This window comes from Mus caroli, chromosome 5 (genome assembly GCF_900094665.2).
Source record: "Mus caroli chromosome 5, CAROLI_EIJ_v1.1, whole genome shotgun sequence".
NCBI lineage: Eukaryota > Metazoa > Chordata > Mammalia > Rodentia > Muridae > Mus > Mus caroli.
In genome coordinates, this window is record NC_034574.1 from 131,012,028 (window position 1) to 131,035,666 (window position 23,639).

The 23,639-nt window shown below is 47.3% G+C and overlaps 3 protein-coding genes and 1 long non-coding RNA gene across 10 annotated transcripts in view; 2 read left to right on the forward strand and 2 right to left on the reverse strand.

Moving 5' to 3' along the window:
* The first annotated feature begins 5 nt into the window (after positions 1 to 5).
* Positions 6 to 2,602, forward strand: LOC110293988. Of its 4 annotated transcripts, XR_003836751.1 has the most exons (4): positions 6 to 41; positions 225 to 327; positions 648 to 769; positions 1,695 to 2,602. It is a non-coding gene; the product is annotated as an uncharacterized LOC110293988 (long non-coding RNA). The 4 variants fall into 4 exon arrangements; XR_002377907.2 differs by lacking the exon at positions 648 to 769; XR_003836750.1 differs by lacking the exon at positions 648 to 769 and having other exon boundaries at positions 25 to 93.
* On the reverse strand, positions 859 to 8,799 carry Gal3st4 (galactose-3-O-sulfotransferase 4). 2 transcript variants are annotated; one of them, XM_021161906.1, is made up of 4 exons: positions 8,725 to 8,799; positions 7,265 to 7,366; positions 6,757 to 7,060; positions 859 to 2,244 (listed from the first exon to the last, which is right to left on the reverse strand). In XM_021161906.1, the coding sequence occupies exons 1-4, from the start codon at positions 8,730 to 8,732 to the stop codon at positions 1,231 to 1,233; spliced, it is 1,428 nt and encodes a 475-aa protein (XP_021017565.1). In that variant the 5' UTR covers positions 8,733 to 8,799; the 3' UTR covers positions 859 to 1,230. The 2 variants fall into 2 exon arrangements, with proteins under 2 accessions (XP_021017565.1, XP_021017564.1); XM_021161905.2 differs by having other exon boundaries at positions 7,265 to 8,745.
* A 1,037-nt stretch (positions 8,800 to 9,836) lies between these two features.
* Gpc2 (glypican 2) lies at positions 9,837 to 16,039 on the reverse strand. Its single transcript, XM_021161902.1, has 10 exons — positions 15,744 to 16,039; positions 14,928 to 15,086; positions 14,301 to 14,623; positions 13,553 to 13,633; positions 12,737 to 12,899; positions 12,356 to 12,486; positions 12,079 to 12,225; positions 11,857 to 11,996; positions 11,600 to 11,769; positions 9,837 to 10,755 (listed from the first exon to the last, which is right to left on the reverse strand). The coding sequence occupies exons 1-10, from the start codon at positions 15,907 to 15,909 to the stop codon at positions 10,496 to 10,498; spliced, it is 1,740 nt and encodes a 579-aa protein (XP_021017561.1). The 5' UTR covers positions 15,910 to 16,039; the 3' UTR covers positions 9,837 to 10,495.
* Positions 16,040 to 16,603: 564 nt separating this feature from the next.
* The window catches only part of Stag3 (stromal antigen 3), a 32,862-nt gene continuing 25,826 nt past the window's right edge, over positions 16,604 to 23,639 (forward strand). Inside the window, exons 1-4 of one of the 3 annotated variants that reach the window (XM_021161886.1) lie at positions 16,604 to 16,762; positions 17,915 to 18,088; positions 18,680 to 18,776; positions 19,096 to 19,215. In XM_021161886.1, the coding sequence (XP_021017545.1) occupies positions 17,925 to 18,088; positions 18,680 to 18,776; positions 19,096 to 19,215 (381 nt within the window). In that variant the 5' untranslated portion in view covers positions 16,604 to 16,762; positions 17,915 to 17,924. Of the gene's footprint in view, positions 16,832 to 17,914; positions 18,089 to 18,679; positions 18,777 to 19,095; positions 19,216 to 23,639 lie in introns of all 3 variants that reach the window. The other 2 variants (XM_021161888.1, XM_021161887.2) reach the window with 2 other exon arrangements.

Below are 23,639 nucleotides of genomic sequence, written 5' to 3' on the forward strand. Positions count from 1 at the left end.
AAGGGGGCGTGGCCTCCGAGGCTTCTTGGCTGAGTCGAGGGGTGAGTGCGGGCTGCTGAGGAACCTTAAACGATGCTAGACTGGCTTCTTTGGGTAGAATTTATTTTTATTTGTCTCCCCCTCTCTCCTTTCCTTTCTTTTTCTTCTTCCCTCTCTCTCTTGCTTTCTTCCCTGACTTTCTCTTTCTGTTCCCTCTCTCCCATGCTTCTTTCCTTTTATGACAGCGTTTCCTGTAGCCCGAGCTGGCCTTAAACTTCCTCCAAAGCTGAGGATGAATTCAAATTTTTGATCCTTTTGCCTCCATTCTCCGGAGCGCCGGCATTACAGGTATGTGCCATCAGGTCTGACTTATGCAGGGCTGGGCGTTGAGCCCAGGGCTTCATGAATGCTAGGCAAGCATTCTGCAAACTGAGGCACATCGCTGCCTTTTTTTCCTGATATTTTGTTGTTGTTGTTACTGTTGTTGTTATTGGTGATGTGTGTGTGTGTATGTGTGTTACTGGAATGCCTGAGCCTCAACCTCATCTAGCCAGTCGTTTTACCAACAGCTGTATCCCCAGCATTGAGGGAATACTGAAAGAAAAGGACAACCCCTTCGTAGCCTAATTTCTGTCCAATAAAAGATTCTCCATCACTTCTCCTTTTAGAGCCCTACATAGAACAAAGAACTGGGGGCAGAGGAGATGGCTCTTTGGTTAAGAGCCCTTGCTGTTCTTACAGGGGACCAGGGATTGGGCCTCAACACCCACATGGTGGCTCACAGTATTTGGTAAGTCCAGTTCCAGGAGATCTGTGGACACCAGGCACATTTACACATGCAGGCAAAACACTCATACACATAAAATAAGACTAATAACCTTTTTAAAAATAAGTAAACGTTTCATAGCATTTATTCATCCAACAAATATTTTTACAGTGAAATTAGCACAGCTCCATAACAAATATTTCGTAGAGAAATGGCCATATATCACGCCCCAAACTTTCTCTGTGTCGCTCTCATCTTTTGCCCCTCCAGGGGGTTTTGGGGAACTGCTACATGAATCTGTCTTGAGGCTTGAAGTGGCAAAGTTAGGGGTTGGGGGAGGCAACAGATTCTGCTGGGATTTCTAGAGGAAGTCCGGACAACAACAGTCTCACCTTAGAGCAAACTTCCTGTTCCTTCCAAGGGAAATACATACGCACCTAGAGGTCCTCCACCCGTCGCATATGTCCTAATTTGTAGTCTGATACCTATGGGGGTAGTAGCCTTGAGCTCTTGAGAGGCGAGGAGACTGTAGGAGGAAACTGCTTAGCATCAAGTTTATCCTTATACTGTAGCTCTGGAGTAGCCAAGCGTTCACATTCCTCTTTGTCTTTCTGGTTTAGTCCACTCTGAAGTACATAGCCCAATACCTTAGCTGAACCAAACTGTAAAGGACGGAGCTTTACATCAGCGATGTATTTGGGGTCTAAAGCCTCACCTCCCATCAAGCAGCGTTTAGCCAGAGCTTCTCTTCGAGCCCGGAGCTCAGCCACAGCACGTTGCAGTCGGCTCCTGCCATACTGTTCTATCCGCGCCCACAGACTACGGTTGAAGTGAATATAAAGAGCCCAATCCAAGTTATTCCAAGCTCGGGCCTGTTTGGCTAGCTGCTGATCTTCACCAGTCACCACAGTCTTATTGGCAGTTCTGATAAGACTCTGCTTTTTTCCAGCCTGGGCATTGTGCATGAAGCCCACCACATCGTCCAGACTCCAGCACAGGGCATCTGCCAACAGAACCAGTGACTCATCAAAGTACTCAGCCACCATGACCAGGTCAAAGACTGAGTCCAACCAGGCCAGACCCCACTGGATAAAGGATGAGGGCCTAAAATCTGAGGAGACAAGGCTGGCTGGCTGCTTGTAACTATTAGCAGCTGTGGTAATAGGATGGAAGAGAGTTCCAGGGCTAGCACCGGAAGGTACAATATGTAGCTGGAGGGATTTGGGGTCTCTGGGTAGCTGGGGACTCACTTTCATGGTCTTTGTCTCTGGGGGGGAGGGCAAACCAAAGTCAAACCATAGTAAGTTACGGGCGTAGTGGTTGCCACGGGCCCCGGGTCTGTAGAAGGCTTGAGGATTGGACAGGAAGGCGGCCAAAGACGGTGCCTTTCGGAAAGCCGATGAAACTGATTTGTAATAGGAGAAGGCAGAGCGGGCTAGAGCCGCTGGATCTCGGACAATGGAAAAGAAGAAGCTATCAGAAGGCATGACCTGAAGTACCTGCAGAGGAAAGAAAGAGAGGAAGAGCTTGACTGAGGAGAAAATGAGGCCAAGCTGAGGCTCTGATGAGCCGTGAGGCTCTGCTGTCCACCCCCAGCTTCCCCTACTAGCTGTGTGACCTTGGGGAAATTACATAGCACCTCTGAAATTCAATTTGCTGTCTGCAAAAGGAAAGTAGTCAGAAGTTCCCAGGTAATTGAGGAGAATACTCAAAATAACAGCCAGTCAGAAATCTGGAGCACAAGGCTCACACTGCTTAGTCATGTCCTCGGGATTTTGTGTTCTTTGTTGGTTGGGAAAAACTCTCAAACCTGGGGCTGGGAAGGTGGCTCAGTCAATAAAGTGTGTGCCACACAAACGTGAGAACACAAGTTTATATTCCCAGCACACACATAAAAGCCCGACAACAGTGGTGCTCACATATAAACCCAGTGTTGAGGAGGCAGAGACAGGTAGAATCCTGGGCGCTGACTGGCCCACGCTCAACATCTCTAAGAACCAAACGTTGTGTTCACCTCTACAATGAAAGTCTATTTTTATTCAGTTTGTGTGTGTGTGTGTGTGTGAGTGTTTGTGTGTTGTACACTTGTGCATATGGACTCAGAGAACCTCATTCCTCAGGCATCATCTACCTTTGTGTTCAAGATAGGACCTTTCACTGGCCTGGAACTTATCAACTAGGCAAGGTTGGCTAGTCAGAGAGCCCCAGGGACTCTCCTGTCTCTGTCTCCTTAGTGCTGGGAACACAAGAGCCTGCTACCATGCCCAGCTTTTTTACATGGCTTTTGGGGATAAAATTCAGGTCCTGATGCTTGCATGGGAAGCATTTTACTCATCTCCCCAGCCTTGCCTCCTTTTGACCTAGGGTCACACTTATGTAGTACACCGTGACCTTGAACTCTTGCCTCAGCCACCTGAACATTGCAATTACAGACAGGCAACAACATGGCTAGCACAGAAACTTGTTAAATGCCTTTTCTGGGACACTCTTGGTCACAGCTTCAAGACAGCAGCTGGCCTTGAGGCTCCTCAGGATAGGAGGGAGACACCAGTGGCAACAGCTGTGCTCAGGCCAGTCCAAGGTGGCTGCAGCACATGGCACTTCTGGAACTCCCGAGGAACTTGGAGAACAAAAGACACCCCTAAAGTAGGGCATTGAGGAAGGGTGCTGAAAAACCGGTAAGACTAAAGTCTGGGGTGTATGTTTTTATTTCTCAAGAGGTACCTTGACAATCAGGCCGAGTTGGGCTGCAACATAGCCGTTGCAGACTGATTGACAGATATATTAAGAAGCTTTCTAACAAGCAAAATGTGTGGCCTATTGTGTCTGGTGCCAGAGGCAGTCAATCTACTCTTGAGCTACAAAGTATAGCTTTAAAAAAAAAAAAAAAAAAAAAAGCTTTCTGCTTTGATAATGACTTTTATCATGGGACCAAACATTTCTCTATCACAGTGTTCTTTGGTAATAAGCCTGTCCTTAAGGAAGTTTTAAGAATTACCATCCTAGGGTGAACCGATGGCTCAGTGGTTAAGACATTTTATACCGCACTTATGAGAACTGGTATTCAGATCCCAGCACCCATGTAATGAGCCAGGTATCTCTGCAAATGCCTGTAAGCCTGCCATCAGTGGCAGCAGAGACAGCCTGAGAACCTCGCCTCATGTTCAGGGAGGGGCCCTGCCTCAAAGAAATAGGCAGAGAATGATAGGGAGAACCCTGCCATATTCTCCAAGCCTCCTCTCATGTGCACAGATGTGTGTATGGGACACACACACACACACACACACGCACACACACACACGCACACACACACTAAATCTTGAGATGAAGAAAACAGAAGTTTGGATCAATCTCCAAAATGCTAATAGGAGCCTATTTAGGATTTAAGGGGTTATGTGTATCTGGAAACTATGTGAAGAGATGACATTTCATAGAGAGATGATTTAAGAATGGGGATTTACAACAGAACAGACTAAAAATTACTGAGAAAAAAAACTTTTTTTAAAGGAGCTATGATTGACTGGAGCAATGGCTCAGTGGCTAATGAGCTGTGCAAGCGTGAGGGCCGGGCCTGAGTTTGGATCCCCATGACCCACTGAATAAAGTTGGATGGAGCATTGCCTCTTTAATCACCAGTGGTGAGATGGGAGGTGGAGACTCTTGAATCCCCAGAAGCTCACAGACCAGCTAGCCTGGAGTACAGGGCCACCAGCTGCAAAAAATGAGCTCGTCTCAAATGAGGTGGAAGGTGAAAACCCACAGCAAGGTTGTCCTTGGACCTCTATCACGCACCACGGCACACACATGCCTGTATCCCAGGAAGGCACACAGATGGCCTACACATGGAAGATTTGTTTTTAGGTACCTTTCCTTCAACTGAATGCCTTTTTTTTTTTTTTTTTCATTTTCTTCATTAATATGGGCTTGCCCAGAGGCAGAGCCTTTGACTTTTTTTTTTTTTCCCTTTTAAGTAGAGGTTAACTGTCTCTGGCATCCAAAATAACTTCCCAGTTCTACCATGGGTTACTTGTATGACTTTGGCATTTCACTGATGCTATTAGAGCCTTCCTTTCATGTAGTGTAAGTCTGGATCAGTGTATCTGGAAGAATGTAGAAGTGCCTGGAACATGGTAGGTAGTCAGTGGTGATGACAAGAAGTTCATCTCAGCTGTTAGAGGAGCTTAGTTCAGTGATCCTTGTCATCGTCCCAAACTTGACAGTTGCCCCTCGGAATTGCAACAGTGGCCTCTTGCTGCCCCTAACATCATCCTCACAGTCCTCAGCTGTCTCCTGCTCTGCCTTCAACAAGGGTGTGCTGGGTATGGTGGCTCACACCTGTAATCCTGAGGAAAGAGGATAGCTGAGAATTTAAGGAAGGCCCAGGGTACATAGCAAGAGCCTATTTCAAAATAAAGTGTTTTGGCAGTTGGCTATTCTATTCACTGCAATCCTCTCCTGACACACACGTATATACTTTGTGATGGTTTGCTTTCTCTAAGCATGCACAGTCTGAGCTGGGGATATAGGTCAGAAGTGCTTGTGTAAAATGTGTGGGAGAGCCCTGGGCTCAATCCCCAGTATGTCACAAAAAGCAAAGCAAAGAAAAATCACCAAGAGTGTCTGATGTTTGCCGGGCATTCTGGTTCATACCTATGATTCTAGCACTCTGAGAGACTGATATAGGAATATTGCTATAAGTTCTAGGACATTCTAAGCTCATAATGGCAACTTTCTCAAAAGAAAAAAAAAAAAAGGTTCCCCCCAAAGATTTTCCAAGCTGAAGGACTAGCTCACTTTGTTGAGTGCTTAGCTAGCATGCACCAAGTGCTGGGTTGTGTCCCCTTCACTGCATAAACTGATAGTGATGGTGTATACCTGTACCTGGCACTCAGGAGACGAAACAGGACTTCAAGATCATCCTCAGATACCTAGTAGGTTTGAAGCTAGTTTGAGCTACATGAGCCACATACAAACACAGACAGAAGGGGACACACACACACACACACGAGAAAGCTGCATGCATAGTAAGTCTTCACTTGTAACCCCCATCTGATAATTCCTTTGAGTTCCTTGCCCACCACATCAATCTTTCTCTGTTCTTCTAAGTGCTCCTTATCCCTCATGATGCTAGGATTATCGTGTGAGACGCCACACCCAGCGCTGGTGTGCTTAATTTTCTTTCAGGCAAGTGTTGACTGGTTTAAGCTTGTGAGAGAATGTACTATCTCTCACATAAGAAATTTTTCTTGGGGGGGGGTCAGAGTTGGGGTCTCTTTTTGTTGTTTGTTTTTGAGAGAGCGGTCTGGTCATGCAGCTCAGCATGGCCTTAAACTGTTTTGTTTTTTTGAACTTGTGATCCTTCTGCCCTCCTGAGTCATGGGATTAAAAGTGTGTACCACCATACTTGGTTTATGTGGTGCTAAGAATTGAGCCCAGGGCTTTCTGCATGCTAGGCAAGAACTCTGTCAACTGTGCTACATCCCTAGTCTGACCTCCAGTTGCATCCTGTCTCAACTTCTCCAGTTCTGGAATTCTAAAAGTCCAACTATTCTTTATTTTGTTGAGAACTGAACACACAACTGATGAGAAGTCTCAAACTTGGTGCTTACACATAACCACAGCACTAGGGAGATGGAGACAGGGTCCTAGGGGCTCACTGGCCCGTCAGTCTAGCTGAATGAGCAAGTTCCAGGTTCAGTGAGAGACCCTGTCTCAAAAACTAAGATGAAGAGTGACTGAGAAACACATGTGGGATTGACCTCTGGCTTCCATAAGCACTTGTACCCTCCACACACAAATCCCAGTTAAGAGAAGACTCTGGCTCTCAACACCACACCTGCCCCAGAGAAAGGACATTTGCAGGAAGAGCAATGGGAGACCCCACCTTTATGCCCCAGGGTCCAACTTTCGAGTGAACCCCCACACCATGGCATGGAACCCCTCTCTTAGAGATCTTGGCCACAAGCCCGAGGCGCTCTCTTTCCTAGTCTACCCTCGCTGGACCTCCTCACCTCTTTGAGGTTGAATCTCATGTGATGACAGAGGATATGGAAAGGCTTCTGAGTATCCGAACTCTGGGGATGGTAGCCTTTGACCTTAGAAGCCTGGAAAAGCTTTGGGTAGCCAAACTGGTAGTGGGCAGGCAGGGCAAAACGTAGCCCCTGCTGGTCCCCATAGCGATGAAGGAGATTGAGCACAGAGCTGCTCCCAGATTTGTGTGTCTTCAAGAACACAAGTCGCTGTCGGGGTAGGCAAGACTTAACAGTTGTTCCCAGTGAAGGGATCCAGGACTGTCGGAGCTGCAGTCCAGGTAGCCTGGAAAAAAAAGATAGGGAGGGAAATGTTCTGTCCCTTAGCATTATGTGGAGCAGGTGGGTCCTTGTAATGAATAGACAGTAGGAACGCCTACCCTCACCCCCCCCCCAAGATTTACCCCCTAGAGCCACATTCCCAAGTAGGATCAAGGAAGAGTAGGTTGTGGGGGTGGGGGAGTTTTAGTCGGAGAGGTTAGGGACTCACCTCCTCTGGAATGATCCCCCCAGGAACTGGAGGCCAAATCCAATGGTCATGAAGACTCCCAGAGCCACCCCCAGGCTCCGAGGCCTCCAGAGCCTCATGGTCCTGGCAGGAGACAGAGGGCCCATGTGTCACAAGGGAAGTGGCATTAAAAGGGGACAGAGCCAGGGCCAAGAGCCATGAGTGGCAGAGAGAGCTGGAGATGGCTGTACAGCCAGCCGTGGAAGGCACCTTTTGGAGATCAGGGGATCATTCCCCAGGCCTCCTTGCAGCCCTGGTTGAGTCTGCCCCCTGAGTTAGCAGATTTTTGCCTCTGTCAGCGTCTAGAAGGGAAATGAGGGGGAAGGAGAGGAGTCTAAGGAGCTTTTCTTCTTAGACCTGAGGCAGGGATGGGGAGTAGCCTGGTGTGTGTGTGTGTGTGTGTCTATACCTTCTTTATACTGGAACCTTGTAGATAACCTGGCATCTATTCCTTTTGCTGCCAACCTCGTTTGTCCACTGCCACTTCCTAGCTCTTCAATTGTACTCCCCCCCTCGCCCCCCTTTAAGCATTGGACATTTAACAGGGAAGGAGATAAAGCCAGGACCCAGATCTCAAACGAAACAGACAGTAAATGAGATTGAACCTGTTGGCTCATGATGATAACCTGGCACTCACTGTCAAGCCAGGTCCTGGCTGCCTTCTGAGTCCCTCTATCAATCACAAATAGGAATGAAGAGCCCCCACCCCCTTCTTCTGTAGCTAGTACAGGGAGAAACTTTAGGAAAGAATGGAGGACCAGATAGGAACAGGTTGGGTAACCCAGGAGGGACGGGGGTGGTGGACTTAGAGAAGTGCGTGGTGAGCCACTGTTCCTGCTGGCAAGGCTGCTACCTACTCAGTACACGGAAGACCCTAAGGACTAAACGGGGCTGGTGGAGATGTGGGTCTACAGAGTCCCCACATACACCCCATCTCACTTCATAATCCTAGTTACCAGCACAGGCGGCAAGCAGAAAGGGAGGGGGTTTTGATTAACTGATTCTTCTTTTCCGGCCTTAAGCTTCCTGATCAATTTGGAGTATAACTCCATTTTATCAGATCACACCCTATAATCAAAGATCAAGGTCCTCCCGACATTCTTAAACAGCCTCCTTTCCAGAACTAACCAGGCTGACCCAAACGGAAAGAATCCAAGCTTGCTATCCAGAGGTCCGCCTCCTTCTGGCATTATCCCTAGCTCCCTCCCTAGCTCCCTCCCCGGAGCACAGCCCCTAGGATTCAGAACTCACTCCCGGACTAAACTCGATATCCTACCATCCACCTCGAGCTCCTCATCCCAGCTCTCCCTCTGAAGCTTTGGTGAGTGCTGCATCTGTCTCCAGTCCTTTGTTAAGGGTCTTCTGCGAACCCCTCAAGTCTCCTTCCAGAAATTCAAAGGTCCCTCCACTGGTTCCAGCCTTCAGCTTCTTTAGGCACTCACCAGGCCATAAGGCGAGCAGTCGGAAAAAACCAGGTCAGGCTCTCCAGCCACCGCCCGGCTCCTTGGATCAACTTGCCCCACAAACTTTTCTCAGCACCCAGACTCCTCCCCCTCTCCTCCCTTTGTCCCGCCGGTCCAAGCAGCCACTTGCTTGCTTGGGCATTGATCAGCTTCTCTGGGTTTCTCCCCTCCCTACCCCTTTTTCCAGTCCGCTGGGGGAAGATCGCCTAGACTGCCTTTGAAAGATGTCACTTCTACCCTCCTTTCAAGTAGGAATCAATTACATCTTTTTCTTTTGGCTTTCCACAAAACAAGAGATTTATTCAGGTGAAGAGACAGGGAGAGAGACAGAGAGGCTGCCAAGAAGAGCAGCTCTTACCCTGAAGGCAGGAGCAGTGGTGTGTAATCTAAGTAGGCCTGGTGTTCTGCACATTTTACAGGTACTTCCTCATGTAATTTGTTTGATCTCCAAATTGTTTTTTAATATATTAAGATACTCATACCTCAGGCTTGGGAAATACGGGGTTGTTCTTTAGAGCCGCTTGCTCCCAAGTGACAGACTCCAAGAGGCAAGAAGCAGGTAGAAATTGGGCCAGTTACAGATGCCCAGGGGAACATAGACTGGAGGAAAAGCACTGTTGCACACGCATGAGGACCCAAGTTCAGATCCCTTATAGCCATGTAAAGACACTGGGCTCGGTCACAAGCACACCTTCCCTGTGATTCCAGTGATGTGGGAGGATAAAAGGATCACTGGAGCATTCTGGCTGTCAGTCTAGCATCTGCTTTAGTGAGAATGCCAGTCTCTCCAGGGAATAAGCAGAGAGATATAGCAAAACATGTCCTCCTCTGGTCTCTGGGAGTGTGTGCAGGCACGCAAACACACACACATACAGAGCTATACACGTGGTCCAAACACACACACACACAGAGCCATACACGTGGTCCAAACACACACACACACACACACACACAGAGCCATACACGTGGTCCAAACACACATACACACACACAGAGCCATACACGTGGTCCAAACACACACACACACACACACACAGCCATACACGTGGTCCAAACACACACACACACACACACACACAAAGCCATACACGTGGTCCAATAAATTCTTTATTTACCAATAGACACTGATATGAACACTGAAATATGAAGTGGAAGTTTGTGAAGGATGTGGATGGCAAAGGTCACTAGATGGGTCCCCCCCCCACCCCATACTTAAGAAACAGATGATTTTAAAAGAGGCAATAAAACTCAGGTCCTACCCTCCTTTCTGTTCTACTGTCAGCACCTAGCTTTATTAGTCTCTAACTCTCAATCCTCCTGCCTCAGCATCCCAAAGAATAATGGGTTTATAGGCAAGTGACATCACTCTCAGCTAGTTTATTTGTCCATTTTCAATACCAGGTACCCCCATGCCAATAGTACCATCCCTCCCCACTTTCAAGTTCCTTCAACCCTGTTTCCCACCCCCCACCCCGTCTTTTGCATCAGTGAGCCCAAAGCTTTAAAAGAGCTGAACCATCCTTCCTAAATAAATATCCCCAGTTCCCAAATGAAAAAATAAATATTATGAAACCCATCTACCTCCCACCCCATTAATTGGAAACTCCTGGATTTGGGGCCCCAGCCATTCACCCACAAAGTCCCTTTCTGCCCTCTCTGTAGCCCCCTTCCACTCCTCCTCATGCCTGGCTGAGGGAGGTGGAAGGAAAAGAGCCACTAAGCCTTTTGATGCTAGGGCGCCCCTCCCTCGTTATCGAAGTACAAGCAGGGTCAGGGCTGAGGGAAGGAGGAGGAGGACAAGTGGGGTATGGAGGACAAGAGATGACCCCAGATTCCTGCTTCGGCCCTGGTTGTATCTGGCACTGCCACTTCCTCCTCTCACTCCAAGACCGTCCCTTCGAGGAGGACGAGGTGGCCTTGGAGGCCTGGCTGGGGGAACCACAGGTACTGCCCCAGCTTTCCAGTCGTCTGCATACTGCTGTCCTCCTCCAGAGCCACTGGCATCTTCATCTGTGTAGATGGAGAGGATCAGAGGTAGATGGTAGAGAGGCAGAGCAAGAGGTCCAAATGGAAACTGAGATAAACCGTAAGCACGTTTTCATACATATGTGCGTGAAAATGTCAAAAGTATAATTAATATACAAAAGGGAGATTCAGAGAGGCAAGTGACAGGAATACCAGGGAGGAAACGCATAATCACACACCAGAAAGGACATGGGAGAAGGCAAGGAGACTGGAAAAGACAGAGCAGAGGAAAAAAAAAGAGTCGATGGGGACAGGCAAGCAGGCAAGAAGCCAGAAAACCAAGGTAGAGAAAGGGGAATGGGGAGGGAGGAGGAGTTGGGAGCCAACCTAAAAAAAGTTGGATGTGCTTGGTTCTCTTTTTGGCTAATTTCGCGGGTGGCGGTGGGGTGGAGGTGGGGCAGCCCAGTGACAGCACAGCTAGCTTCCCTGCCCCCAGTTCTTTACAATAAGTTTCCTCAGTGTTCTCTGTAGGAATGTTTGTGTCTCCCATCACAGTCAAGGATGGAGACCTTTGAGACAGGCACTTAAGGCTTAAGTGAATAGAAAAGAATAGAGCTAATTAATGTGGGGCAGGGATGAGGGGTGGAAGGGTGGCTAGTGGGGCAATGTGTGGGCCTCGAAGGGGGATGGGCAGGAGTGGAAGCACAGCTGGGGTGGTGTCAAGGAGCAATGGGAAGTTCCAAGAGCAAGATGAGACTTGAGAGGCAGCGGGCTGGCCTCCAGAGCTGGCTCACAGCAGGCGAAGATGGAGATTAGTGGGCGGGACTTGGGAAGCAATGGACCAGGGCCTGGGTCAAGGGGCCTTGCAGAGTGGGTTTCTGAGCCTCACCCGCATCATGCATGTCAAGGTCCTGACCCAGCGCAGCCGCCTTCATTCGAGCAGTAGCTGCTCGGAGATGTAGCCTCCGCCTCCGCGTCGGGACATCGGGACTCGAAGTATCCAACTCCGGGTTGTGGATCTGCTCATTCAAGGAGCCCACGACCACAGGCGACATATACCTGAGAGCACAGCACCCCGAGAGCTCCGGCTGCAGCCTTCCCTCCTTCCAAACTCCCATAGCCGCCTGAGCCCGAGACTCGACTCACCGGCCTCTCCCAACTCCAGTCCAGCAGGGTGCCGTCTCCTGTGAGAGATCTGCCGCCATCCGGGAGTCCCCACATATGGTTACAGGCAGTCCAGCCCAGAAGCCCCGTACTCGGCTAAGTCTCTCCCGGAGCTCCCAAACCTGCCCGACAGAAAACAATGCTGCAGCACTTGTGAGCAGCTGCCTTGCCACACCCACCAGCCCCGGTGGCTCCGCTACCAACCAGGCGGTGCAGATTAGTGCCTGCCGCTGTTGTGGGCCGTTCTTCCTCCGCTGAAGCCCTCCACGACCGGCTAGCCTCTTCTCGGGGTGCTGGTGCTCGCCGGCTGCGGGACTGCACGGGATGGGGGGTCCCACATTCCTGAAACACCTATCATACAGGGAAAGACCTCAACAGCCACTCTGAAGCAAATCAGGGTGTCCTGCCTCGGAGACTACAGTCCTCTCGATGCCTTATTGTTTCTGACACCCACACCTTCCCTCCATCCTCCCCTCTATACCTTCGCTGACACCTTTACACTGTTTTCCTGTAAGTGCATTAAACCTTCTGAGATCTTCACCCCAATGGACTCAGCAGCCAGTTCAAAGGAAAAGGGTCCTTGGAGTTTCTCAGCCAGCAGCAGGAGACCATCTTGAGGGAAGAGGAGAAAGGGGACAGGGGACAGCTCTGATTTAATATGTTCCCACACATCTCACTGGGGCCTTAAAGGAAAGAGCACTTTGTTTGCTTGTAGGTGGGCTGTGTGACTGCATGAGACCATCCTTGCCCCCCTCCCTCCGTTCTTCCCCCAGTTTGGTTTTAGGCCACCCTCTCCTTACTCAAATGGCCCCCAACCTTACTCAGGACTCTCCTCCATCTAGGGCTTCTTGAGGCCCCTCACCCAGATATCCGCCCCATTCAGGCTCCAGTCCCCTACTGCTGAGGCAGCCATGGGCTACATTGAGGCAGAAGCCCCGGCAGGGCATAAGTGAAGGGACTCCCCGACAAAGAGGGCAGCCAATCAGACGCATCAGGGCCTGTCTGCAGCCTTCCAACACTGGTACCTGTGGGTAGAAAATGGGTCTGGGCATCCATGAACATGCAGACTATTCTTAGCAAAGCTGGTGCTGGGCATAGAGAGGTCAAAGATCCGGCCTGACCCACCTCCCCAGGCTATCTGTTGGAAGCTGGATGTGAACAATTGTGGCTGGTGACCCCATGTGGCACCTGGTGATACCACAGGACTGCTGTGGGGACTGAGAAGGGGGGTACCTAGAGAAAAGGTTGCTGATTCTGGTTCCTAAGAGGGGTTTGACTAGGGTGACACTGAGGAGGAGGTGGTAAGGAAAGATTCAGGGCCAAGAGTGAGCTCAGGCTGAGGAGAGAGGAAGGAGGCAGGAGGCAAGGCTGGGGACAGGACCAGTGATGGAGATCTTCAGCAGCAGGGAGGAAGGAGGGGACACTGAGGGGTTCACTCCAATCTCAAACTGTTATAGAAAGATCAGCAGAAGGCATGTGGGTCACCAGAGGGAAGACCAGAAGTCCCAGGAGATCATGTCAGACACCCTGGGGAGGCCTGACTCTGGCCTTCCTTCCTGATGTCCTCTGGAACACCAGAGCCCAGGAACAGATAAGGGACAGTTCTAGGCCTCTCCTGCCAGCTGGTGCCTGTCTTCTTCACTCCCTGGGCTCGGTGCATATTCAGGGCCCCTCTAACCTTAAGTGCTTCGCTGACCACATTTCTTCCAGTCTCCAGACCCTGGACCAAGGCCCGGGCTGCCACCAGTGCCCTGGTTATCTGGAGGAAAAGAAGATGAGAACAAACAAACAAACAAACAAACCCACAAAAATTATCAGTTAGTCAAAACTGGAGTAAGAGACAGAAGGAGGTTGAGTTTGTGGGATTAACTTGGGGTGGGTACACTGTTGGGTGATACAGAGGGGGGAATTCAATAGGCCCAAAGGAATTATGGTCTAGAAGGGCTGGGTGTTTGGAAAGAGCTAGTAGGGTAGAATACGTATCAGAACACTGAACCTAAAGCTAAAAGACTGCGGGCGTGAGCTCCTGCATCACTGCTTATTGGCTTTGAGACTTGCTTGGGAGCCCCATTTTTATCCTCTGTAAAATAAGGATGCTCTCATTTACCTCAAACAATTATGGTGATAATTCAATGTGATACTGTAAGTGAAAATGATTCCCAACTTTGGTGGCCGTTCTTATTTAGTTGACCCATGGGAAGTCACCATGTTAGAATTAGAGATGTACCCCTTGGTCAAGGCGTCAGGCATAGGTGACCAGGGCTTGAGATGGGGATCACCAAGTCAGAGAAGGCCAAGATGCAGGCCATGAGGTCAGAGGTGACATGGGAACAAAAGGGGGTGATTGTCTTGGAGGTGACAGTTCATAAATTAGAGGTCACTAAGGGTTGGAGGTTGCTGAAGTTCAGGTTGTGGAACCTTCTCACCTGTAGGCGGAGGCGGCGGGGTGAGTCTCCGAAGGGCTGCAGAGAGCCATCAGCAGTTGAAGTAAGCCGAGTGAGACAGAGCAGGAAGTCAGGAGGGAAACTGTATTGTGGGTGCAGCAAAGGGAAGGCTCTCTCCAGGAGCTGTGCCCAGAAATCCGCCAAGGTGTCATCTAACCCCTCGCCGGACTTCTCATAGTAGTCCCGCAGGCCGGAAAACAGGCTATTGAAGATGACGGCGTGCTGGGAATACAGGCGACCATAGGAATGCGAGAAGAGCTGAGCCAAAGAATGCTGGGATATAGACAGCATCTCCCGAAAAAACTCTAACAAAGGTGGAGGGATGAGAAGAGGGACAGAGACAGGGAGAGCAGGGAAAGGGCAGAGGCAGGAAGGGATGAGGAAAAGAAGAGGCAGAAGAATTAGAAGCGGAGTGAGCTGGCAGACCAGGGACAAGGCAGGGCAGGGTCCTGTAGAGAGTGTGGAGTGCGGATGGGAAATAAGCAGGGAGTTCTGGGGTGGGTGGTGGTGGCCTACCTATGACTGTAGGAGGTGGGAATAGGAAACGGGGTGCATAAACACAAAGAGGTGTGAAGCACATCTGGGGACCAACCCCCCAAAGGTCCTCACCATTAAACTTTCTATGCCGGGCAGCCAGTGTGTGAATCAGGAAAGAGCCACTGTCCTCTACCAGGCCACGGAATGTGACTTCAGCATCCCTGATCAACTTCTGCTCTGTCTCACTGGAACAGCAGGTGTACTCCTGAGGACAGACTTGAAGGTGCTCACCTGCGCAGAGGAGACACGGAGGAGGACTGGATGGCAAGAAGGGATATTAGGAATTTCCTTTCATCCCTCGCCTATCTCTGGGGGCTGATTTTGTCTTCCACCTGCCCGGTTGCTTTTTTCTTTGTTTGCCCCTTCAGCCCTACCTGATCCCTCTTTTATTGTCCCTCACCCATCTCAGCTTCACTCCTATTTGTAATGGGATCATCTATTGAACAGCTGCTTTGAGGGCCATATTAGTGACCAGAGGGTCTTCAGGTAACCCTCCCCGACACCGCACACCCCACTCCTCCAGGGACTTATGGGACATCTATGGAATGAAGAACGGGATTTGTAGGGGTGGGGCTACTTGGTAAGCAAGAAAGTATTGTCATAAAAGAAGCTCACAGGAATTGCAAGGCGATTTCTGGCTGTTAGAAAGACACTAAGTAACGGGTGTGCTAATTACAGAGAAGGGAATTCCTTGGGTGGGGACTGAATGAGAGTTATTATATGAGCAGCAGGTTTATTGTGATCCCGGGAAGGAAGTTACTGGAGAAGAAAGATGCTCAACAGATGAAACAATCATCGTAATGGTCACTGAAAGGAAAGAGTTATTGTGAGATGGGGAGGACCCGTCCCCGCCCCTTCCCACCCCGACTCTTTCCTCTTTCTTCTCACCTGAGATGAGGGAGGGAGGGATTAGGTTTAAGCTATATCCCCGGGCCCCCAGCACCTGCCGAGTCTCTGCACAACTCCGGACGACCTTTGCCTCACTCCCATGTCCCGGCCCTAGACCCGGACACAGATGGAGCAGCAAAAGCAGGAGAGGTCGCAGCGCGGACATAGCTGCTCTCCTCCCTGGGACGGGGCAAAGTGGGTCCTAAGGAGGAAAGAAGAGTCCACGGAACTCTAGAACCCCGTTCTCGGCCGCGGGACGTCTCGAAGAAAAGAATAGGAGCGTGTCCCCTAAAACTGAACAACCCCAGCACCGTAGCAGGACCAGGAGGCATCTGCGGAGACAATGGGAGCCGGGGAGCGGGACAGGGGGCGGGGCCCGAAGCGGTAGCCCGCCAATGAGAAGACGAAGCCGGCCCCAGGGGCGGGGGCAGGGTAGCCGTGAAGCCAATGTGGAACGGCAGCCCGGCAGGGGCGGAACCCGGCCCGCACGGCGGAGGCTGGCGGGGTAGGGGTTGTGGTCTTGAGAAGGGGCGTGGGTATTTTGCTCGAAAGGCGGGGTTTGGGTGAAAATGAGCCTATTGCAATTGAGGAGCCGGATTGAAGGCAGCAGCAAACGCTCAGCCAATGGAAGGGGACATAGGAGTAAAGGAGGCGTGACCAGGATGGAGCGACCCCGCACGCGCTCGAGCCCACGTGACAGGACTGCACAGCCACATGCCTGGCGGCTGCTCGAAGTCGAGCGCGCCGTGAGGCAGGAACGTGGTTAGCACGAGCTCGCGCTGCGCCAAGTCTCGCGACACTTCTCAACCGCGCGAAGACCAGTTAATCTCGCGCCTGCGCACGGCTTATCCCGTGCCTTCCCGCGTTTTTTTTTTTTTTTTTCCTGAGGCTTAACCGCCCCCGCCACCAGAGGAAGAAGAGCGGCTGCGGCGGGCGTCTCGCGACAGAGGTGGGATGTCCACTGAGACCTGAAAGGACCTCTGAAGTGGTGACCTTTCTTCAGCCGTGTTCATCTAAAGGTTCAAACTGTGAGGTTGCCCCTTTGGACCCATAAATAGGCAGCATTCCAACCCGCTGTCTCCACCGAGGTCTGTAGCTCTGTTGTGTCCACCACTATGGAGGCCGGAAACCCATCTTTTTTTTTTTTTTTTTTTTTATTTTTCGAGACAGGGTTTCTCTGTGTAGCCCTGGCTGTCCTGGAACTCACTCTGTAGACCAGGCTGGCCTCGAACTCAGAAATCCGCCTGCCTCTGCCTCCCGAGTGCTGGGATTAACGCCCGGCCCGGAAACCCCATCTTCTGATTCAGAGAGATAAGTAGCCCCATAAACGGAAGACATCCTGCTCCCTCCTCCCCCACAGCCCAAATAAGCTTGGGGTCAACCTTATGTAGCTACTTTCTGGAAGTAGAGAACGCGCTTTACTCGTTGGAATCTTTGTGGCTTAACTCAAATGTCACCTCTACTTCCGGATCACGCATAGCCTCCCATTTCCTGTAGAGTCAGACAATGAGTTTCAGAAATGGAAATCGGAGGTGCTTTGCTGGTTCGGTTTTAGCAGCAGAGCCTCAGCCAGTGTACCCCTCTCTGATTCCTCTAAGAGGGATTTGTGCCAGAAGCTGCTCAGATACTGCTCTGTGTGTAAACCCTCTGGCCTTGTTTGTTTACCTATACTGAAGATTGGCCCCAGATCCTCTGGCCTTATTTATTTTAATTAATTTACCTATACTGAACATTGGACCCAGGTCCTGTGGCCTTAATTTATTTAGCCATACTGAATGTTGGGTGCTGCCCAGAGTCTTGAAACATCTACTGCTCAGCTATAACCCCCCCCCCCCCAGGCCTCTTTTTTTACTGTTTATTTTGAATAAGGTCTCACTAAGTTGCTCAGGCTACAGGCTACTCTGGAATTCCAGGCTGACTTTGAATTTGATGAACAACCTGCCTTAGCCTCCCAGGTAGCTGCAATTACAAGCCTACAGCATCACTCCTAGTTTCAGGTTTCTGTTTGCAAGCCCTTATAGCAGTAGTGACCATAATCCCTTGATGTGGTTTGGTTGACTATTCGTTTTGGTGCTCTATCCCATAGTACTAAGACCACATTCTGGGAGAGAAAGATGATGGTCTTGAGAGGGATATAGTAGTAGTAGGAACTCTTTCCTTTTTTCCTACAGCTGGTTTAACATGCCTGCTCTGTGGTCACCTTCCACCCAGCACAATGGCTCTTCCTCAGGCAGTGAGTCCTCCCAACTTAGAAAGTCTGTGAGACGTGCACAGATGGCCTTGTCTCCTTGTTCCTCCTCCATCCTACCCTGTGATGACAGAGACTCACAGGGAACTGCAGAGTGGTGAGTGCCGTTGGTGAGAGGTCTTTGAACTTGGGAGCTCCTTCTGCATCCCCAGCAGCTTTCCTCTCTGTTGTTTTCTAGCATGGTTGTAATATATGTGGGGCTATATGACAGTATCAGAAATGCTGTACTGAAAGCTGGATATAGTAGCACATAGCACATACCTGTAATTGCAGAATATGGGACGAGGAGGCTGGAGGATAAAGAGGGTTAAGGACAGCTACATAGTGAACTCAAGCTAGCCCGGTCTGCATGAGACTCTGCTCTAAAACTAAATAGAAATAAACCAGTCAAACAAAAATGGAAGGTAGAGAAGGGTAAGGGAGAAGAAAGGGAGGAAGAAATGCTATATAGTTCTAGTAGTTGAATTCTGGTCATCAGGCTTCCTTGTTGAGCCATTTCACCTTCTTTTAGTTCCTCATTTTTCATCGCTAATGCTTTGAAGTGACTTTTCTTGTCCTGTATCTCTTAAAATTTGAATGTTTTTCCTCATATAGATGTGGCACAGTTAGAGATAAATAGAAATTATAATTAACTCTTTATGTGGCAGGAATGGGATGATGCTTAAGGGAAATCATATTCTCTTTATAGGGATAGTCCCTCAACTAATGAAGACAGCGACTTTGAAGACAGCTTAAGACGAAATGTGAAGAAGAGAGCAGCAAAGCAACCACCCAAAGCTGTTCCAGTGAGTCTGCCATTTTGTTTAATTCAGAATCTACTCTGGGAATTAGCAAAGAAAAACCTGGAAGGGACTCAGGTGATGGAATGGAAAAAGAGAGAACATTAGGATAGAGGTACCAGAATTCTTTAAAAAAAAAAAGAAAAGGTTAATGATAACAAATTTCACAACATTAAAAAGAGACCAGTTACTTAAGATCTGAAACAATAATGGAAGTATTGCTGTGGAATTGATGATTTAAGGCTACGTAAAGTGATAATGATGAAATCAATTGTTACCATTATTTTTACAGCTTTTGTACAGCTAATATTTTTACATTTAATAGGCAGCAAAACATCGGAAGAAGCAGGCCCGGACAGTACCTAGTGGGAATGGCAAGGATGAATCAGTGCCGTCAACCAATTACCTTTTTGATGCTGTGAAAGCTGCTAGAAGTTGCATGCAGGTAAAGAAGTGTTTTACCTCTTCTCCTCTTCCTCTTGATATCAGTAAGAAATTTAACTATATTTTAAAAAGTATATAGTTATGTCCAGAAAAGTTTTACAAGTTTATTTATAATTATTACAAAAGTCAAACTGTTGAAACTTGTTTACTGAAATATTTTGACTTGCATTAATGCTTTATCATTTATGTTTATTAAAAATTCACATACAAATGAAAGTAGAAACCAACTACCAATAACTGATTTCTGTCCCTTAGTTTTCTACTAGTAATTCTGAGAATGAGATGTTTACCCTTATAGTGGATTTGTGTGTTTCCCATGTATAAGTCTTACTACCTGGATATTTTTAGGTAAATTGGCATAAATACCACACAGGTTGGTATCTTCAAAAATGCTCACCAGATAGGTCTTTATTGCCTCCCTCAAAGGACCAATAGCTAAGTGCAGATCTAATTTGAAGTCCTGAGCAATTTTCCACACCAGACACTTGAAGGGAGTTTTCAAACCAGAAATTCAGTGGACTTGTGGTCTACTTTCACAAGAGGGCCACAGGGTCAGAAATTCAGTGGACTTGTGGTCTACTTTCACAAGAGGGCCACAGGGTCAGAAATTCAGTGGACCTGTGGTCTACTTTCACAAGAGGGCCACAGGGTCAGGCTTAGAATGGTGAGCTTTCTTCCCCTTGCTAGAAGAGGGCACACTCTTGGTGTCTGTAGCTAGTTGTTGGGTGCTTTCCCACCGTGGTCTTTCAGCTAGTCTGCTTTATATAGGTCATTCTATTAGACCTTGCTTCTGCTTGAGCTCAGTGAGCAAAAGGCTATGCTGGATTTAGAGAGAGGCAACTGCAAACTTCATCTCTGTGTTGAGACAGGATTTCTCAATGTATTCCTGGCTGGCCTGGAACTCAGTATGTAGGTCAGGCTGGTCTTAGCTCATAGAGATCTGCCTGTCTCTGCCTCTCAACTTCTAGATAACAGGCATGTGTCACACACCAAACTCACCTGCTTCTTGATACCATCTGATTCTTTGTAGGGTGAGACAATAAAGATCAGAATCTACAAATTTAGTTTGTTGTTGGCATTTTATCTAGCATATGTGAGCCAATAAAGATAAGCCAGTGGATATGAACCCCTACAGTGACAATAAGAGGGCCCTCAGAGGAGAGTGTTCCTATTCTAAAGGTATCACAGAACAGGATCAATTCTACCTTTCGAGAAGAAACAAGAAGAGTCACTGGGTGACCCAGAAAGACCTAGATATGTCTCTTCTTAAACAGTTATATTAAGTATTTTTCTGTTGCCACATTTATTTTTAATGATTTTTATTTTATGTGCATTGGTGTTTGCCTTTGTGTACTGTATGTCTGTGAGGGGATTGGATCCCTTGGAACTGACATTGTACACAGTTGTGAACTGCCTTGTGGGTGCTGGGAATCAAACCTGGTCCTCTGGAGGAGCAGTGAGTGCTCCTAACTGCTGAGCCATCTCTCTAGCCCCCCCCCTTTTTATTATTTATGTTTTTATTGCATATCAGTTAAAAGTGTATAAAGCTTTGCAAGTCTTGTGTTACATGCCTTTGAATTCAGTACTTGGGAGGCCAAATAGTAAGTCCAGACCAGTCAGGAATACATAGTGAGACCATGTCTAAAACAAAACAAAACATAGTGAGACCATGTCTAAAACAAAACAAAACAAAACAAACAAAACAAAAGTTTATAAGCCTACATATACTTAAAAGTTGCAACAGTAGGCTGGGCATATAGCTGCTCAGATGTACAACACTTGTCTGGCATATGTTAGGCTGTTGTAGGTTCAGTCCCTGGTATTAGAAGGAAAAATCACCCAAATGGTTAACCTTCAATTCAATAAACAAGAGCTGAAGAGCATTTATCTGTCTTTACTCTATTCAGTCTTTCAGTTCCCAATGTCACCCAGAGACAGTGCTAACCTCAACTTTATGTTAATCATTTACTTGCCATTATAGCATAATCATTAATTAATGCTCTTAATCAATTTAAGCAACTCATTCTTTGGTATTCTGTAACTTAATTAATTTGATAAACTCTGAGGACCATTCATATTAATGCATAATATAGATTTTTATCCTTTTAGGTTTTTTTTAAAGTTTTCTGGCATGGAGGTTTTTTTTTAAGATTTATTTTTATGCATATGAGTACATTGTAGTTGTCTTCAGACACACCAGAAGAGTGCATCAGATTCCATTACAAGTGGTTGTGAGCTACCATGTGGTTGCTGGGACTTGAACTCACAACCTCTGAAAGTGCAGCCAGTGCTCTTAACCTCTGAGGCATCTCTCTCTAGCCCTCTGGCATGGAGTTTTATTGTTTGTATTTTTGTTTTTTGGCCTCTCAATTTATAGTTGTGTATTGAAAGAATGTGGTCTTTCAAACTTAAGCAGACCAAGCTTTCTGACCTAGTATGTAGTAATTTTTTGAAACTGCTGTACAGGCACCTGAGGAGTGTTCATATTCTCCAGTTAAGTGTGCTCCTGAGTGATACTGAGAGTGTTAAATTGGTAATATTTTGGTATTTCTGCTATTATAAGTCAGTTACATAGAGAGGTATTTTAAAAATCTATAAAGGTCTGGGTGTGGAGGTGCATGCCATTAATCCCAGCACTCAGGAAGCAGAGGCAGGTGGATTTCTGAGTTAGAGATCAGGCTTCTTTACATAGTGAGTTTCAGGACAGCCAGAGCCACACAAAGAGACCCTGTCAAGAAAAACCAAACCAAAACAAAAATAACATAAATCTATAAAGTTGACCTTTCAGGTATTCCTTATATTTTTATATCCATATTTGCCTAGAGATTGAGGCATCATATTATATAGAAACTTATAATTTAGAATTTATTTAGTAAATCAAATTTTTAGTTAAATTTTGACACTTATAAAATTGCTTTGTGTTTGTATTTTGCTTTTGGTTAGTATTGCTCTGGTTTTCTTTTTCTAGTTGTAGTATGTATCTTTAGGATTTATTCTTTTCATGTCTGGACTATTTTCCTTATTTTGTTAATCTGAACCTCAGAGAAATTTAGCCAATTTACATTTATTATCATTATTGATATATTTAAATATATTCCTATCATTTTTGTGTATCCCAGCTTTATATTTTTTATGCATTTGTTTATATATGCCTATATTTTTTCAAGTTTTTCTTCATTATTCTTTCTTGAATCTCATATCTCCCATATTGAATTATTTTATCTCTAGATTACCCTTTAGGAGGATTTTAGTAATAAAGTTTTTCACATTTTGCTTGTATTAAAATATACTTGTTCATGAAAGATCTTTTGCTAGATACAGAATCCTAAAAATTAATTCTTGAGATAAGGTCTTACCATATAGCCCTGGTTAGCCTGGAATTATGTATACTAGGCTGTCTTGGAACTTGCAGAATTATTCCTGCCTCTGCCTTGGAACTTGCAGAATTATTCCTGCCTCTGCCTCCTGAGCTCTGGGATTAAAGTGTGTGCTACACCCCCCCCCCCAAACATGCACACGCATATACCCCTCTAGTTTGAGAGTGTCACTCTAGCCTAGGCTGGTGTATAATTGACTCTATAGTTCATACTGACTCAGACACAGAAATGCTCCTACTCAGCTTCCTGAGTGCTGGGTTAGAAATATGATTAACACTGCTTTATGCCTTTCCTTGTTGCTACTGAAAATCAGCTACTAGGGTTTTATTGCTATGAAGAGACATAACGACCAAGGCAACTCTTATAAAGGCAAATATTTAATTGGGACTGGCTTACCTTTAGAGGCTCAGTCCATTATTATCATGTCAGGAAACATGGCACCCTACAGGCAGACATGGTGCTAGAGGAGCTGATAGTTCTACATCTTGATCTGAAGGCAGCAGTTGGGAACTGTTTTACACAGGCAACCAGGAGGAGGGACCAGATAACACTGGCCAGACTTGACCTCAAAGCCCTACCTCCACAGTGATATACTTCCTCTAAAAAGGCTACATCTTCTCCAATAAGACCACATGTCCTAATAGTGCCACTTCTCATGGGCCAAGCATATTCAAACACCACAGCTATTATTACTAATTTAACAGTAATTAATACAGTATTTTAGGGCTGCTGGAATGGTTTAGTAGGTAAAAATACTTGCCACCTAAGCCCAATGACTGAGTTCAGTTCCCAGAACCATATGAATGTAGGAGAGAACCAACTCCTGAAAGCTGTCATCTGACCTCTACATTTGTGACATGCTCACACCCATACTACATACATCAGATACACATACATAGTAAATTCAAATTTAAAATACAGAATTTTAAAAATATTTTTTATTAGGTATTTTCCTCATTTACATTTCCAATGCTATCCCAAAAGTCCCCCATACCCCCTCCCCCACTCCCCTACCCACCCACTCCCACTTTTTGGCCCTGGCGTTCCC